This window comes from Chiloscyllium punctatum, chromosome 9 (genome assembly GCF_047496795.1).
Source record: "Chiloscyllium punctatum isolate Juve2018m chromosome 9, sChiPun1.3, whole genome shotgun sequence".
In the NCBI taxonomy this organism is placed as follows: domain Eukaryota; kingdom Metazoa; phylum Chordata; class Chondrichthyes; order Orectolobiformes; family Hemiscylliidae; genus Chiloscyllium; species Chiloscyllium punctatum.
Genome location: NC_092747.1, coordinates 46048674 through 46066788, shown reverse-complemented (window position 1 = coordinate 46066788; position 18115 = coordinate 46048674). Strand labels below are relative to the sequence as shown.

The following is an 18115-nucleotide window of genomic DNA, read 5'->3' as shown; positions in this document are numbered from 1 at the left end:
TTAGACTGATCTCTTTCCTTAGTATCTCCCCAGGTCACTCCCCCACCCCCCCCAACAAAAACCTTACGAGCTTAAATCCTCCCGAGCAATTTCAGTAAGTCTCCCTGCCAGTATATTCGTCCCCTTCCAATTCAGGTGCAATCCGTCTTTCTTAAACAGGTGACTTCTACCCTAGGAGAGATTCCAATGATCCAAAAATGTGAACCCGTCTCCCCCGCACTAGCTCCCCAGCCATGCATTCATCTGCTCTTTCCTCCTATTTCTACCCTCATTAGCTCATGGCACCTGGAGCAATCCAGACATTACTACCCTTGATGACCTCATTTTTAAAAATTCCTGCCTAACTTCCTGTATTCTCTCCTCTGAATCCAAACTTTTTCTCCTCTTATGTCATTAGTTCCAATATGTACAACGGCCTCCTGCTGGTCCCCCTCCCTTTTGAGAATATTCTGCACCCGGCTCTGGAGGCAACACAGCATTCTGATTTCTCACTGTTGGCTGCAGAAACGCCTGTCTGTGCCTCTGAGTAGAGGGTTCCCTATCACAATCGATCGCTTGAAAGTTGATGTACCCCTTGTTACGTTAGAGCCAGCCTCAGTATCAGAAACCTCTCTGCCTGTGCTACATTCCTAAGAATCCATCACCCCTTACATTTTCCAAAAACCGCATACTTATTTGAGATGGGCATAGCCACAGGATACTCCTGCATACTCCCTCTCTTACCTTTCCTGGAAGTAACCTATCTGCGGTTTTTCTCCCTTCCTTACCTGGCATCTAGCATATGCCCTAGCTTCTGTAAATTCCTCATTGCCTATAACTGCAGCTCCAGCTGATACATGCAATCCAATAGGATGTGCAATCAAGCACACTTCCTGCAGGCATAATCATCAGTAACATGGAAACTCTCCCTAATCTCCCATATCCAACAGGAAGAGCACATCACTCTACTGAAGGCCTTCTTTGCACCATAATAATCCATAGACTCAAAACTGCACAATCTTACTGCTCTAACAAACACAGCACCAGGCTAACTTAATACCTATGTTTTTTAAAAATTTAATCAAGAGACAGACCTCAATAAAAGTATATACAGAGGGACCTCAATTACCTGAATACCAATTATCCGAAAATCAGGTTATCCAAAGGAGATCTTGAGGTCCCAATAAAAACATTACAAAGACGTGTTTCCAACAGTGATCGCGTCTTTTGTTTACAGTGATTGAACAGGCACAGTCTCCAAATGACTAACCTCCCGCCTTCCCTCTCCCCCCACACTTTCCCTGGAGTTCTACACAGAGGTGGACCCTAAACCGCAACCCCCCTTCCCCAGATAATCTCTCTAACATTGACCTGTACAGGGCAAATGTGGAACCTGTCAAAAAGTTGCAGTAAAAAGTTGTGTGTGTGTCTGTGTCTGTGTGTGCGCGCTATTTGGAGACTTACCAGCAGCAGTCATGTTGATGTACAGTCTGGCTGCCCCAGAGAGGGGGCAGGGAGTGGCGTTGGATGGGATTGGGGGGCAAGGGCAGGCAGAGGAGGGTGGTGTTGGACAGGGTTCTGGGGACAGGGGCTCGTGTGCTTTGTGCTGCTGCTAGTCTTCTGAACAGGGAGCAGATGTTAAATAATCTGAGCCCCAGAAGAAAGGCATTTAATCGATTAACCGAATAATCGATTATCCGAATGAAATAGTGCCTGCCTATCTCGTTTGGATAATCAGGGTTCCCCTATAATCAAAGAAGAACCCACTACTCATTATTGTAGATTTACAGAAAAAAGGAACTGTAAAGTTACACCTTAAAAACTACCCACTTAGCTGCTCCCCTGCTGTGAGCTCACCCACTCCGGTTTCTGCAAGGTCACCTGTGAATTTCACTGGTTGTTAACTTTTCTTAAATGCACTCCGATGTCTAGAAATACTTAAACTCAAGCACCAAAGTCTGTAGCTGGTCAGATTCACTGCTGGGTCAGACAGCAGTGTAAGTTTCCTTCTTGTTTGAATCACTTCCCATGTGGAACATATCTTCGTCTCTCTTCCTCATTCTTAAAGTGCCATTGTTTTGATTTTCGACCCCCCCCCCCCCCCCCCCCCCTTCCCCTCAAAGTTTCAAAACAATGAAACAGCTTATGAAACAGCAATTACTGCTCCTGGAATTCAAGAAAATCAGCTCCAAGACTGAAAATAGCTCAAAAATAAAGGAAAACTGTTACAGCCACATTTTTTTCCTTCTTCATTTACATAAATGATTTGGATGTGAACATAGGTGGCACAGTTTGCAAGTCTGCAGATGACACCAAAATTGGAGGTGTAGTGGATAGCAAAGGTTACTGGAGAGTACAACAGGTTCTCGATCAGATGGGCTAATGGGTTGAGGAGTGGCAGATGGAGCTTAATTTAGATAAATGTGAGATGCTGCATTTTGGAAGGCAAAGCAGGGCAGGACTTATACACCTAATGGAAAGATCCTGGGGAGTGTTGCTGAACAAAGAGACCATGGAGTGCAGGTTCATAGTTTCTTGAAAGTGAAGTCGCAAATAGATAGGATAGTGAAGGAGATGTTTGGTATGCTTACCTCTATTGGTCAGTGCATTGTGTTTAAGAATTGGGAGATCATGTTGCATCTGAACAGGATATTGGATAAGCCACTTTTGGAATACTGCATGCAATTCTGGTCTCCCTGCTCTAGGAAGGATGTTGTGAAACTTGAAAGGGTTCAGAAAATATTTACAAGGATGTTGCCCAGGGTTGGAGGATTTGAGCTATAGGGAGAGGCTGAATAGGCTGGGTTGCAAGCTGAAAACTTGGAGACTTGAGCTCTACATTGAAGTAATGGCAACCACAATGTTCTAAATGGGTTCTAACAGCTGTGCTCCAACTGAACTAGGCCGTATACTCAGCTTCCAAAGTTTGTTATACACAGAGGTCACAACAATTTCCAACTCTCAAAAATGGAGTCAAACTGGGAAGAAACTTGAGAAGCATTGTCTTAACTAGTTCGAGCAGAATGTGTCATCATTAATGTAGAGAGTTACCAGAAAATGAATTTCAAGACAACTCAACACACATTTTACCTCATCTAAAGCAAAATACAGGGAATGCTGGAAATCTGAAATAAAAATGAAAGGTCACAAACCTGAAATGATAATTCTGTTTCTCTTTATCCAGATGCTGTCAGAACTGCTGAGCATTCCTCACATTTTCTATCTTTATTCCAAATCTTATCTCATTAGCAGACATTTCCATTACTTGCAAGTAAACACCTAGGTTGCTACCTGCTGTTTGTTGAACATATTATTATGGAGTACTGAAGGAATATTCTCTTTCTACATACGAAAATTGGGCTAATTTAAAGGATAACATTTTGGTTAAACATTAAATTATAGGCATTATGGATTTCAGGAATGCTGCAGCAACACAAACTTTCTTCCAAAAGTAGAATTTTAAATTCCATCAGATCACCACTTACTATATCCTCCAGTAACAAAATTAAAAAAAAAGATTTAATGACAACTGATTAGTAGCTTTTACTGCATGATTTTCTCTCATAACTTATTCAAATGGCAATTCTTGCCCACATTCTTCGAAAGTCAGACTGGCATATTATTTGTGAACTAAAACTTAATATTTAACTTCAATAGAATTTCTGAAGACAAACCACTTCCAACAATAAAAAAAATTTAATGGAAAACTGCAGGAGTGCTTCATGACAATAATGAATTTCCAATATATCTTAGATTCAATATACATAATACGCACTTAGGCCTTTGTAAGACGTAAGTTAATAGGAATGTCCGTAATGATTCAATGCTGCTTTTTTCCAAGAGTACCCATTCGCGTACAACTGCTTCCATTATGGTTGTCGCAGCTTGAAAAAGAACGTAGTCAACTTTACTTGTTTCTGCAAAACAGAAATCAAATATTTGAGACATTGTTTCTTCCAATCAATGACATAAGAAAAGAATATTACATTGGCAAATTTCACTTAAGTAACAGTGGGAAATGTTTTATTAACTGTATTATGCATCAATACCCATACCAAAACATGTTCTGCAAAGAACATGAACTGGACAACATTAACACGTTGTGTCCTGTGTACGTAACCACAATTTCTCATATTGGAGGTGCCACTTTCACTAGGCAGTTGAGAAGGCCTTTCTTGAGTACAAAGGGAATCTGAAAACAGTTAAATTGAATATATTCACAACTTTTCTATCAGCTGTTTACAGAACTACACTACACTTGGTGTAAGGTTATTAATTAGTTCAGTCATCAAGTGATATGGCACATGAGAAGAAGAACGGTGGAGAAATTATTTAGTTCATAAGTATAGCTTGTGTATAAAAGCTTCTTAATTTAAGCTTTTATTAAGATTGATGGCCCTTTGAACTGTTATTTGGATTTAGATTTACTAGTATTTGTGCTGTCGTGGCCTTCAGGGCTATAGGCCAAAAGCTTGGAAATGCAATTAGTGTAGTCAGATCTTTGTTGACCAACGCAGACACAATGAACCAAATGGCTGCCTTCTATGCAGTAAATGTTTGAGTATTTGGATATCAATGAGGTTTGTTTGATTTAAAAGTCTCAATCACAGACCTACCAGTTGATCCAGTTAGTTATTTCTTAATCATAATCAGTCAGCCAAGAATTTCCAACTTAGCTGGAAGACCTAATTTGCTTCAATAATGCATTCTAATTGCAATATCAGAACGACAACTTCCTGGTGTACCAATTTTCTTTATTTTTCACATGGCTCCGATCTTTGTGACCTCATTAATAATTTCTAAATCCATATGAATAGTGAAGAGTTCAAAGATACATTAATGTGCATTTCACAAATCTTACAGCCATCACAGCCATTCAAATTCCTAGTTTAAATCATCTTTAAGTGCGCCTGTGAACTAGGTCACAACATCTGCCAGACAGAATAGTTAATGTTATTGACCACAGGTCATAAATACATATTAATTCACTCGTGAGCTGCACACAAAATTCAAAGACAAAGATACATGCATAGCAGCAATCTATGGCAGAGTGAAGAGCAAATTCAATTCTTGCCACATTCTAATCCTAATGTAATGAAAGGTTTAAGATTATATAATATTTAACATCATTTCCAAATAAATAGCAAATGGAAGTTGGTCACTTTTTTGAAGGATTTTTTTAAAAAAACAGGTCAAACAACCCTTCTGGAACAGCAAGCAATCCCGTTCATGTCAGAGGGCAGATGACTGCAAACCCTGGGAGTGCTAATGGAAAATTACATATATTATGGCAGTTTACAACAGGTTCAGCAAATACAGAAGGTCATAATTTGTTTTCAGTTCAGAATAATCAAGGATTGAGTTTACCTTAGAAAACCCAGAGACAAAGATTTTAGGGCAGTTCCAAAACTTGACTGGGGTCAGAAATAAATGTAACTTGCCTCCGAGATGAATTAAGCCAGATCAGAGAAAGCAAAGTGACTTCAGCAGAAAAGTTTAGTCTGTGAAAACTCTGAGCCAAGAGCATTTCGTTAGAAATCTATAAGTTATTAAAAACTAGAAAAGCCTAAGCTCCCAGTTTTGTGCTTGTTCACATTAAAACATTCTGCTGTTAATATGGCAGAAACTGGGGAGAATCAGTTAAGAAGTTAAAGATTTGATGAAGAGGAGTAATTTCACTGGATTCAAGACTTTGTAACAGATTTTGTCAGGATACAGGTTGAAACTTTGCCTTGGTGTGTGTTTTAACTTATTTCTAACTGTTCTACATTTAGATAACTTATTTTTTTAAAAAACATTTCCATCATTTGCGTAATAAATTTCTATTCTGTTGTTAAAGAAAATCTACAGCCTCATACGACTATTTTAGTCAATAAACACATTAGCTAGGATAAAGAAAAACATATGATCGACCAAGTGAGACTTCATTCTGGGAACTGACTTACCCAGTAGAATCATCAACTGGGATCATAACTCTAGTTAGATTGATGTGGATAGCTGTTAAGTGAAAGACATGTGCCTAGCCATAGTAGTGAGACTAGGAAAACGAAATGGACAAATTATCACCAGGCTATTGCTCCACCTGTAGTGACTATCTAATATTAACAATAGAAGAAAGCAGACAGTAGGTTGCATAGCTTTACCCTCATACAGTACTGTGGCAAGTGTATGGTTTGGCTGGACACACACGGGAAGAAAAACAATTATCAAACATTATAATCCCTTGAAAAAAGCTGAAGCTTTTTTTCTTACACACATCAATGTTTTTACGACTGATAGAATGATTTCCTTTGGGCTTTATATAGACTTACAAAGAGATTTGGAAAGAAACAGAGAATTGAAAATGATCCAGCTTTTAGGTAATCTTGATTTTAAGCAGATAGAAATAGGATAGATTTACCTAATGTGTGTTTACATACTGCAAACGGCGATTTTGATTTTCTAAATGACAGGAATATGTGCTCTGCATGTTGACGTTGTTCATGACTGACCATGGATGGCGGTGCCTGTGGAAAGAGGAAGCATAAAAAATTCAGTTGTCACTTAACATACAAACTGGCAGAAAACCAAATATAATTATTCTGTATCCCAACTGTATATTTTAGTTTACTTTGAATTGGTTCAACAGAAAAGTGAAGTTGGTTTACAAGTCTCACACTAACTTTGTAGCGATTTGCATAAGCAAAAGTTATCAACATGGTGAGCCAGGATCACTGTTTTGGAATCCGCAATCAACAACTTATATTTATAGAAATCTTTAATGTAACAAAATGTACCCTGGGCTCCACAGGAGAATTGTAAAACAAAAGATGATACTGATGATTCGTAATAATTAATAATTAGAAACGCAAGTATTCAAGTAGATGATCAGGGTCAGGGTCAGGGTCAGGGTCAGGGTCAGGGTCAGGGTCAGGGTGAGGGTAAGGGAAAATATGCAGGTGTATTAGAGAAGTGACATTAAAAAAAACATACAACCTATGAAAAGTACAATCCTTTCAAGGAGATCTTACAATCATAAAACATTTTTATTTCACTGTTGTTGAGAATGCTATCTTTTCTGGATATCCCCCCCCACTTTGTGCTGTGATCTTGGTGAAAAAGTCTCCAAGGGTAAATAGATTATTGAGCCAAGCAGGAAGACTGTTGGCTCATATCCCACTATAACTGCTGGACAGATTCAGAGAAAAGGCTACAAGGCATCACAATGGGGAAAAAAAAGTCTTTAAACCCATTTGCACCCTTCTGTTTCAGAGTACTGAAAGAGTTCCTTGAATTCCACATTTTAAGTTACATGTTAATGCAAGTAAAATCTCAGTGATAAAGTTTTTTCTTTTTATTATTCATTTGCAAGTTATTTCTTAAATTAATGATCAATGTACCCAAAATTAACTTCCTTACGGACAATAAAGTGGAATTTAATTAAATTAAGCAACACAAGGTTTTACCAGGTCAGGTATCAAAGAATGCAGTCAAAGAGGTAGGCTTCAAAGAACAAGGTAGATAGGCAGAGGTATATAAATGGGAAATTCCAGAGTTGAGCACCTAAGCAGCTTTGCCCTGGTGGACCAATTAAAATTGGGGATTCTCAAGTATCTGGAATTGGATTAGCACAGATACCTTTTTATTCTTCTGACCAAAATGGTTAACCTCTCACTTATTCATATTAAATTCCATTGGCTTAATTCTGACTCATTCACCTAACCTAAGCATATCCGTTTGTAAATTTTTTATTTCTTCACTGCAACTTATTTTCCTACCTATTTTTGTGTCATCTGCAAACTTAGGGTGATTAGAGACATTACCAAGCGAGAGAAATTAAAGCATTGTGTGTGTTTTTCCATGGAATGCTATCTTTTCTGGATATCCCTCCTTGTGCTAAGAGTAGGTAGATTATTGAACCAAGCAGGAAGACTGTTGGATGAACAAATGTTTCTTCACAGAATCTGCTTTCAAAGAACATTGATCAAAGTAAAGAGCGTGTCTTCAACAATGAGAACCATCCCATGTCTCACTATTACTATTTATAGATAGATTCAGAAATAAGGCTACAAGGCATCACACTGGGAAAAAAAACTGTCTTGAAATTCATTTATGCCCTTCTGTACAAGCACTCTTAAAAGAAATTTGATTTGACTCATGGATTGATTAGCCAAAAGACTACATTTCTCTGCACATAGAAGGAAAAAAAATCCCACCACTAGCTTAAACATTTCCCTTCAAACCTCAAAAACAGACAAATTAATTTGTGTTTGTGAAAACTTGCTGACTAAATTGGTGAGAACATTTACCCATCCAGGAGTAAATACACTTAAGTTATTAACAGATAAATCATTGAATATTTTTATGACATTTGGATGGACTCAAGTTGATTGTAACTGAATTGAAATACAAGTCAGTAACTTTAGTATTAAACTCACTTTGAAAATAGCTGCCTAAGCGAATAACTGGTCAGTAATGAGGACATAAAAAGAGATGTTTAGGTTAGGTGGATTAGCCACAGTAAATGTAAGAAATCACAATAATGTGGAGGGGGCTGGGGCTGGATGGGATGCTCTGAGGGTTTGTGCAGACTAGATGGGTTGAATAGCCTTCTTCCGCACTGTAGGGATTCTATGATTCTATAAAATAATTTATAGAATTTACACAAATAGGAATATTCAATTGTTCTGCACTGTATAACAATCTCACCAAAACAAATTCAATATTTTAGACCATAGCTCCCCCTCTAGTCCAGATTCAATACTGCACCCACATACAGAATATGTAGAGTTTCTAAGCAAAGTAAGGCAGCAAACCAGAGATTCTCCTTGCAATGTGAATTACACTTTAGGACTCAATTCATCTGTTAATCAATAACTGCTTTAGCTTTAAGTTTATTGCAATTCCACATTTTCTTCCCAAATGTGGCAAAAGTGAAAGGCCAAAGATTAATACAAAGAACTGACTGTGATTAAAGTCTTCGATTTGCAAATATTTTGTACGAAGCAAGTCAGCAATCTTGACTGGTAACATTTATGGAATAGATCGTTCCACGAGTTGCTGGATGACCAAAATCAATTCTGCCCAGCAATAGGAGTGGGGCTAATTGAAATGTTTTCAATAGGTCATTTAGGACAGTTTAGGAGTCACTGAAAGGAGCTCAAACATTATAGGAAAGAAGTGAGGATGAGACAGACAGTGGAAGACAGTTTGGGGTGCTGCAATTAGCTGTGCTGCTGGGAAGGCAGCTGAACTACACATTCTCAGGTTACTCAGTGAAGAGTCAAGAGTTGTCAGATGTCTGTGGTGTTAGACAGCTTGGAAGGATGTTCCAGGAATTAGCAGGCAGTTAAGTGTTTGAGACAGGAGTCAGATGAAGTCCTGTGGAATTCAGAAAGTGGGAAGGTTGTTGGCTCTGTGTTAGAGGAAACTATCAGGGGCTCTGAAGAAACCTATGAGCACTGCTACTCATTTATGGCTTTTTGGGGAGCAGCAGGGTTCACAAGTAATATTTGCTTGGTTTTGAGCAAAATTGGAACTCGCAAAAAGGCCCAGGAGCAATTTTAGCTTGGTGAAGGTGGTTGCCAAATAAAGCCTGGAATTATTGCTGTAAACAAGCATTGGAGCGTACTTTTAGAGTCCAGAGAAGCTGTAGGATTGAATTAATTTTCAAAAATTAATAATTTTGACTTAATTAACTAAGTGAGGGACTGAATTATATTTTGTTTAATTGCAGTAAGTTATCGTCTTCTGAGAGAAGAAACCATAGGGCAGGCCAAAGGTAGAGGCCATAAAGGAGTAGTAATGCTCATAGGTTTCTTCAGAGCCCCTGATGGTTTCCTCTGACACAGAGCAAACAACCTTCCCACTTTCTCAACTTCATTTGACACCTGGCTGCCCACCAATTCCAAGATTTTATTATTGTTTCATGACTCAAGTAATTCAGAAGTTAATGCAATTTAGGCTAACATATGCTTTGAGATAGAATAATGTTGCTGAAAGATACAGCTGTTCTAAAATCATTTAGTTTTGTAACAAAGTAGGTAACAGGTATATGGGCATATCTGGTATGAAAGTTTATGTGGATACAAAATATGTTATTTTGAAATTAGATTCTGTTGAATTATTGATACACTATTCCCAGTTAAGTCATGATAACATTTTTTAAAATCTTGTAGCCAAGACAGATATATCATATTTATGCAATGATGAACATCTTCTACATATGATTATTGGAAATTTCGATGCAGGGGTCAGTGAAAAGCTGATTTACCTTCAAAGCATTCACCACTTGCCCCAATGCTTTATTCATGGAATACAGAAGCGTGAAACAGGAAATCTCATATTATGTTAGCCTTATTTTCCATTCAGTAAGTTACTAAGTCATCCTATAACTGCTTGAATTTTGATCATGTTGAAATGATTTAACACGTACATTCATTACATGATGCAATAAATGTCTCTCCACTTTTGGTATGCTGAGAGGAAGTCAAACAGTATATTACTATTGTACATGCCCAGGTTATTACTCAGCTGATAGTATCTGAAGGAAACAGTGAAGTATTGTGCATCACAGCATTAACATAATGAAAAATATAGTTTTGATTCTTTATAGCATTAAATGTAATATTTGATGAAACTATTAAGAAAAGGTATCTTATGGAAATCAGCTGCTTCCCCTTTGAGGCAGAGAGAGAAAAGTGACTCTTGAAAAGACATGAAAATCAAACAAGGGCTGTTTCAAAAATGAATTCATTAAAAACACTAAGTTTTCTATGGCCAAAGTGAGCAAAGTTGAGAAGTCTGCTAAGGTATATCAAGGTTTCAATGTCTACACTTTAATACAATAGACTATATAACAGCATTACTAATTTTGAACATTTTGGACCAGCAACCCACTGGTCAGAAACAAACACAGAAAAATACTGGTGAAAGTCAGCAGGTTTAGCAGCATCTGTAGAGAGAGAAACAGAGTTAATGTTTTGAGTCTTGTATGACTCTTCTCCAGAACCAAAAATAATTGCTCAGTTTGATTTTCAGGAAAGGTGCACAATAAAAAAAACACAATTTCAGCTTAAAATCACAACAACCAAAGGAAGTTAATTAAGGGCTGTCATTTTAATGTCACAATAGTACAGAAACAAAGCAGCATCAATAGCTGATAAATTCCACTCAGTGTCTCCACTGCTACATTCAAATATCAATTCTCCCTCCTGATATTTGATTTTTAAGTGGTAAACTCTAAAAGTGAAACTTTTCTCTGTTCCTCACTGAATCAGTTTCATTCCTTTGTCTGAAAGAAAAAGCCATTCTGATATGTAACACTTGCTTGCCATCCAATGACTTTCTCTGGAAGGTTCATGCCTTTGTATCAGTTAGTAATAACAATTTCCTCAAGTTTCACTGTGGGGCATTTCATTTGTTTGCTGATGCTCAAAGACTACTTAGGTAAGAGACATTGAAAGACACTCAGCAACTGTAAATCCATGAATTAAAATCAATAATTTTGTGAATGAGGGGTGGGAATACAGCAATACTATGGAGAATAAATGAAACTAAATATGTAGTATTCAACATTCCTACTTTTGAAGGAGGATGAAAGTCATTCTAATTACCTTTAAACAACTGCAATTATTCATTCAACCTGTGAAGGATTCAGATATTGGAAGTATGCCAAGTTGGAAAGTCAGAATTATTTAATAAATCAAAACATGCCAAATAACTAGGTGCTTTTTAAAAATTAAGCATGCTGTTCATCAATCCCAAGTGTAACTGTAGGCATAGATACTAACAAACAACATGGTCAAATACTGTAATTTAATATTTGAAGTGGCAAATTGGGAATAAGATTAGCTGTGCAGTATGTTAGCAGCATCATACAAAGAATAGTACAAAAGAATGGTCACGGCACAGAAGGCCCTTCAGCCATCAGGTCAGTGACTTCGCTTTTGAAAAACAATTTGGCTAATCCCAACTCCCATCCTCTTTCACCATTTCCTTACAAAGCTGTTCTCTTCCAGATGATTATTCATAACCCTTTTGAAAGCCATGATTCAATCTGCCTCCTCCACATTCTCAGGCAGTTCATTCCAGAAGCACTCAATGATTATCAAAATTTTTCATTTGTCACTGTTAGTTATTTTAATCAAGTGTCTTAAATTGTTGCCCCCTGGTTTGCCACACTTCCTCAACAGGAACAGTCTACCCTGTTCAGACACCTCAATTTTGACACCTCTAATATCATAATACGTCAGACTAGATCATGGCTAATCTGGTAATCTTTAAATTCACTTTCCTACCATATACTCATGAGACCATAAAAAATAGGAACAGGAGTAGGCTATTGGCCTCTTGAGCCTTCTCCAACATTCAAAAGGATCATGGCTGATCCATCATTCCTCATTTCCACTTTCCTGCACATTTTCCCCACAACACCCGATTCCCCTACTGTTCAAGAATCTATCAAGGACTCCACCCCCACAGCTCTCTCTGACAAGGAGTTCCAAAGACACTCGACCCTCAAAATAAATCTCTCCTCATATCATTCTTAAATTGGTGTTCCTTTGTTCGGAGATTATGCCCTCTGCTCCTCGACTCTCCCATGAGGGGAGACATCCTCTCAGTATTTACCATGTCAAGCCTGCTGAGAATCATACATGTTTCAATGAGATCATGTTTCATGCTTCTAAACTCCAGGGAGTAGAGTCTCAAACTGTTTAGCCTCTGCTTATAAGTCAATCCCTCTAAACGAGGGATCGTCCTCGTGAAACTTCTCTGAATTGTCTCCAATGAAATGATACCTTTCTTTAAATAAAAGGGACTAAAAAAAGCTCACAGTACTCCAGATATGGTCTCACATTGCTCAGTTGCAGTAGGACTTCCCTAATCTTATACTCTTAAACCTCTTGAAATAAGGGCCTACATTTCATTAGCCTTCTGCAATTTTTCTCAATTTAAATAATATTGTTTTCTTGTTCTCCTTTCCAAAATATACAACTTCGCATTTTCCCACATTGTACTACACATGCAAACTCTTTGCCCACTTACTTAATGTATCAATATCTCTGTAATATGTTTGTATCCCTCTCACAGGCTGCCTTTTGACCTATTTTTGTCATCTGAAAATTTGGGTACAGTACATTCACTTAAGAGTCATAATGTCATTGGGCATTGTTGCAAAGTTAGGTAGAGTAATTGTATATTTGGAGGCAGGACGTTAGAAGTTGGTGTGCATAAAATTGTAAAAACAATTGTAAAATGCAGGGGAAAGCACTGCACGGTCCCTTTAAAAGATGGTGTTTTTCTGGGCTTAGAGATTAAAATGGATATCTGTGAGCAGCAGCATGGAGGGTTTGCAGGTGCACAGAGAGCCCAAACTGAAACATTTGTATCAAAAGGCTGTATAATCCACAGGCGAAGCAACATTTTTTTAAAATCAAGAAATAGGTTTTGAATTTAGCCAATCAATTTGAAACATGCACTTAAATACCAACAACCCATTAAATTTAAATGTGATGGCCTTGGCAACATAGGACCAATTCTATGCAAGAAATATTGTTATGTCATCACTGGTATAAAAGCAGGGGACAGTTGGACCAGAGTTAACTGTCATCCACCAAAGCTAATAGCTCTCAGTTCTCGAGAGAGAAATGGCTCTCACAGTCACCTATGTATTAGAGAAGCAACATCTAAAACATAATGGTACACAAGACAGAAAAAGGCATAGAGAATTGGAAGAAGTGTTCCAGACAGAAGACTCAACTGAAGGCGGCATAGAACATTATGGAAAACACGTAACCTGGCTGAAGTTCCGAGGGAATAAACTCTATTTTTTGTTATATCAGTAGAACTTGTATTTATTTGAACAACATGCCATTAGAATCTTGTTTTACTTGGGAATAGTTAGGAGGGATTTATTGGTTTATTAACAGTTTAGTTAATTTGTTCACTGTTAGATTTAGATAATTAAAATGTTACTTGTTGATTGAGAGTGAGTGTCAAGGATTTATTTTGTTTAACCACAAGAAGTTGCTGAGCAGCAGGTTTACACCACTTTTCACGCTCTTTTTACACATTATAGGGTGAGGCACTCCTTTTTGGGTGTTTCGGTTTTACTTCTCAGACCTCGGCTTCAGAGCAATCATATAGCACGGAAATATACCCTGCGGCCCAACCCATCCACTCCAACCTGACATTCCAATCTCACCTTGTCCATTTTGGTCCGTATCCGTCTAAACCCTTGCTATTCATATGGCCATCTTTTTAAGTTGTAATTGTACCCGCCTCTATCACTTCCTCTGGCAGCTCATTCCATACGCACACTATCCTCTGCATGAAAAGGTTGCCTTACAAGTCCTTTTTAAATGTTCCCCCTCAAACCTTAAACCTATACCCTCCAGTTTTGGACTCCCCCATCCTAAAAAAAAGACCTTGGCTTTTCACCCTATCCTTTCCCTCAATTTTATAAATCTCAATAATGTCACCCCTCAGTCTCCAACACTCCAGGGAAAAAAGTCCCAATCTCTCCCTAAACCTCAAACCCACCCCCCCCCCCCCCCCACCCCAGTCCTGGTAACATCCTTGTAAATCTTTTCTGCACCCTCTCAAGTTTAATAATATCCTTTCTAAAGACTAACCAGTATTGTATGCAGTATCCCAAAAGTAGTCTCGCCAATGTCCTCTACAGCCACAACATGATATTCCAATTTATGTCATGCCATTATATAAGAAAGGCTTTAAGGAAAAGGTAGGGGAGTGTGGACTGGTACACCTTATGCTTAAGTTGGAGGGGATCCTGAGGGACAGGATTTACATGCATCTGGAAAGAAAAGGACGGGTTATGGGATAGTCAGCACAGCTTTGCGTGCGCGAAGTCGTGTCGCACTGACTTGATTGAGCTTTTTTTTGAAGAAGTGACAAAGAAGCTTGACCAAGGCAGAGCAGTAAACATTATCTATGTGACTTCAGCAAAGCGTGCAACAAGGTTCTGCATGGTGGACTGGTTAATAAGGTTAGATCACATGGGATCCAGAGGGAGCTAGCCAAATGTACACAAAATTGGCTTGAAGGTAGGAAACAGAGGGTAGTGGTGGAGATTTGTTTTTCATCTGAAGGCCTATGACCAGGTGTGCCACAAGGATCAGTGCTGGGTCAACTGCTTTTTGTCATTTACAAAATTGACTTGGGTGAGAGTACACGAGGTATAGTTAGTAAGTTTGCTCATGACACCAAAATAGATGGTGTAATAGACAGTGAAGATGATTATCTAAGAGTACTTCATTGATCAAAATGGTCAATGGCTGAGGAGCGGCAGATGGAACTTAATTTAGATAAATGTAAAGTACGGTGAACCAGGGCAGGACTTAAGACAGTTAATGGTAGGGCCTTAGGGACTGTTGTCAAACAAAGAGACCAAAGGGTGCAAGTGCATAGTTCCTTGAAAATAAAGTTGCAGATAGATAGGATAGAGAAGGCATGCGACCCACCTGCCTTCACTGATCAGAACTGATGAGTACAGGAGTTGGGATATCATGTTGCAGCTCTACACGATATTTGTGAGGCCACTTTTGGAATATTGCTTATAATTCTGGTCACCCCACTCCTACTCAAGAAGCTATCTATCTCAGTCTTAAATATACTCAATAACCCAGCCTCCACAGCCTTCTGTGGCAATGAATTCCATAGATTCACCACACTCTGGCTGAAGAAGCTACTCCTTATCTCCATTCTAAAAGGTCTTCCCTTTATTCTCAGGCTATGCCCTTGGGTTCAAATCTCTCCTGCCAATGGAAACATCCTCCCAACATCTACTCTGTCCAGGCCATTCAGTATTCTGTATGTTTCAATTAGATTCCCCCCTCATCCTTCTAAACTCCATCAAGTATAGACCCAGAGTCCTTGAACATTCCTCATATGTTAAGCTTTTCATTCCTGGGACCATTCTCATGAATCACCTCTGAACATGCACCAGGGCCAGTACATCCTTCCTTAGACATGGGGCCCAAAACTGCACACAGCACTCCAAATGTTGGCTATATCTTACTCAGATTATGCTCTCTGGCTAGTCTCTCCAACAAGGGGAAACAATCTCTCCACATCTTCTGTCCTACCCCTATCAAGCCCTCAAGAAGTCTATTCTCATGAACTCAGAGTACAACTCAACCTACTCATAAGAAAAAAACCCTCATGAAAAAAATCTACTGAACCCTTTTCAGGTTGCCCCCCAACACCAACATATCTTTCCTTTGATAAAGGGCCCAAAACTGTTCATAGTATTCCAGGTGTTATAAAGGCGCTACTTTTCCAGTAGCGACTTATATAACCCTCCCTATTTTTATACTGCATTTACTTTGAAATAAAAGCCAACATTCCATTTGCCTTATCTATTACCTGAACATGTACACTCACTTCTTCAATCTCTGCACAAAGACTCCCAAAACCCTCTGTAGTGTAGCTTTCTCCATTTTAACACTTGGCTCTTTATTTTCTCATTCAGATCCAATACTTGAGCATTTCTATTATACATCTCACCATGTTACAAGTTGGATTTCTTTCAGCTTTAGCTGTTCTTTTCACTTGCACTGAGCTTTGCTGCAGCACTGCAGCAAGCCTGAGAAAGATGTCGACGAGGAAACAGGGCGGTGTGTTGAAGTGGCAAGGAACTGGAAGCGAAGCGTCTTTTTTGCAGACAGAATGCAAATGTTCATCCTGCTCACACTTCATTTCCCCAGTGTAGAGGTGACTACATTGTGAGCAGTGAATACAGTAGACTAAATAGTGTGAAGTGCAAGTAAGGCACTGGAGGTGAAGGTATGCTCAGGCACTTGAACACTGAGGAAGGAGAAAGTAAACGGATAGGTGTTACACCTTCAGCAGTTTGCAGGGAAAGGTGGGGTGGGGGGGGGGGGGGGTAGGGGTGTTGGGAGTAAAGCAAGAGTGGACTCTAATGTCACAGGCGGAATGGTCCCTTGAATGTATAACCCAGGTATTTTTTAAAATTTATTTGCAATCCCATATATCAGTTTCTATATATATCTGACAAGGAAGGCCATGAGTGATGGTGGCAAAGAAGCCCCAGAAACATAAATTCCAAATTGTCTTCATACTGATAAAAGGAAAATTTGCAAATCAGCTTCTGTACCAACTCCACCATTCTTCAGTGACAGTAACAGCTCCCTGCAGATTTACTTTGTTGCTACAATCTAGGCCACAAGTCACTGAGTTGAGCTGATTCCAGCAAGCTCTAAGCTTGCGGGTTCCATTCAATTGAAGCCTGCTCCAAAAACAAAAGAGCATTGACCCAACATTCCGGCAAGTACAACCTTTACAGTTCAGCTCACCAGAAGGCATATTATAGGTTCTCTTTTAAGTGAATGTGGGAAATATGCAAATGATCACCATCACACATCCTTAACTGTAGACATATTTTAAAAAATAACTTGAGATGATGGTAAAATGTTTAGAAACTGATATATGGGATTGCAAATAAATCAAAAAAAAAAGCAACCTGGGTTATACATTCAAGGAACAATCACATAAGAAAATCCTGTTATCTAAATGAAAACTACCTCAATTGTCATTTGTAACAAAGCAGATACTTGTTTCAAATGGATACAGTATTGTCAGAGTTTCTATTCCACTACTTGACAACATTTCCGAAACAAAGTCTCATGTGCTGCTCAATGGGCTTTAACCCAATGTATTTAGTGTTGAAGTGTAGCAAAATATCGACAAATGGTGACTGTGCCTGCAGCTGTTTGTGTTTCCATAGACACATGAAAATACTTTTCAACATATGAAAGTATTGAACTGTTTGGTAGAATACTTTCATGACTTCAGAGGTCTCCAATGACACTAATGACAACACAAAAATAGAAAAAAAAATCAATCCAATGTATTACAGAGAATCACAACTGCCACTCAGCAAAAGATATCAATTTGAAACATTTCTGATACTGTTACACTGGTGATTACTTACTTTAAATTTTAGATAGCAAAACCAATAACTACATTGCATGTATCAGGGATCCTGGACAAAAACATTTTACAATTTTGACAAACATTACAAATGCATACAAATTTTGCTCTGGTAGAATCTGAACAAAACTAGCATCATGGTAAAAATGGCTTCAGCTTCTTTGCCTTACTTGTAACATAT

At 38.5% G+C, this 18115-nt stretch overlaps 1 protein-coding gene across 2 annotated transcripts in view; it reads right to left on the bottom strand.

Annotated features, from left to right (window-relative positions):
- Positions 1-18115, bottom strand: part of xpo4 (exportin 4) — a 249078-nt gene that overhangs the window by 92917 nt on the left and 138046 nt on the right. For both annotated transcript variants that reach the window (XM_072577418.1, XM_072577416.1), the window contains 2 exons: positions 6380-6485; positions 3755-3896 (listed from right to left, as the gene is read on the bottom strand). In XM_072577418.1, the coding sequence (XP_072433519.1) occupies positions 3755-3896; positions 6380-6485 (248 nt within the window). The remainder of the gene's footprint in view (positions 1-3754; positions 3897-6379; positions 6486-18115) is intronic.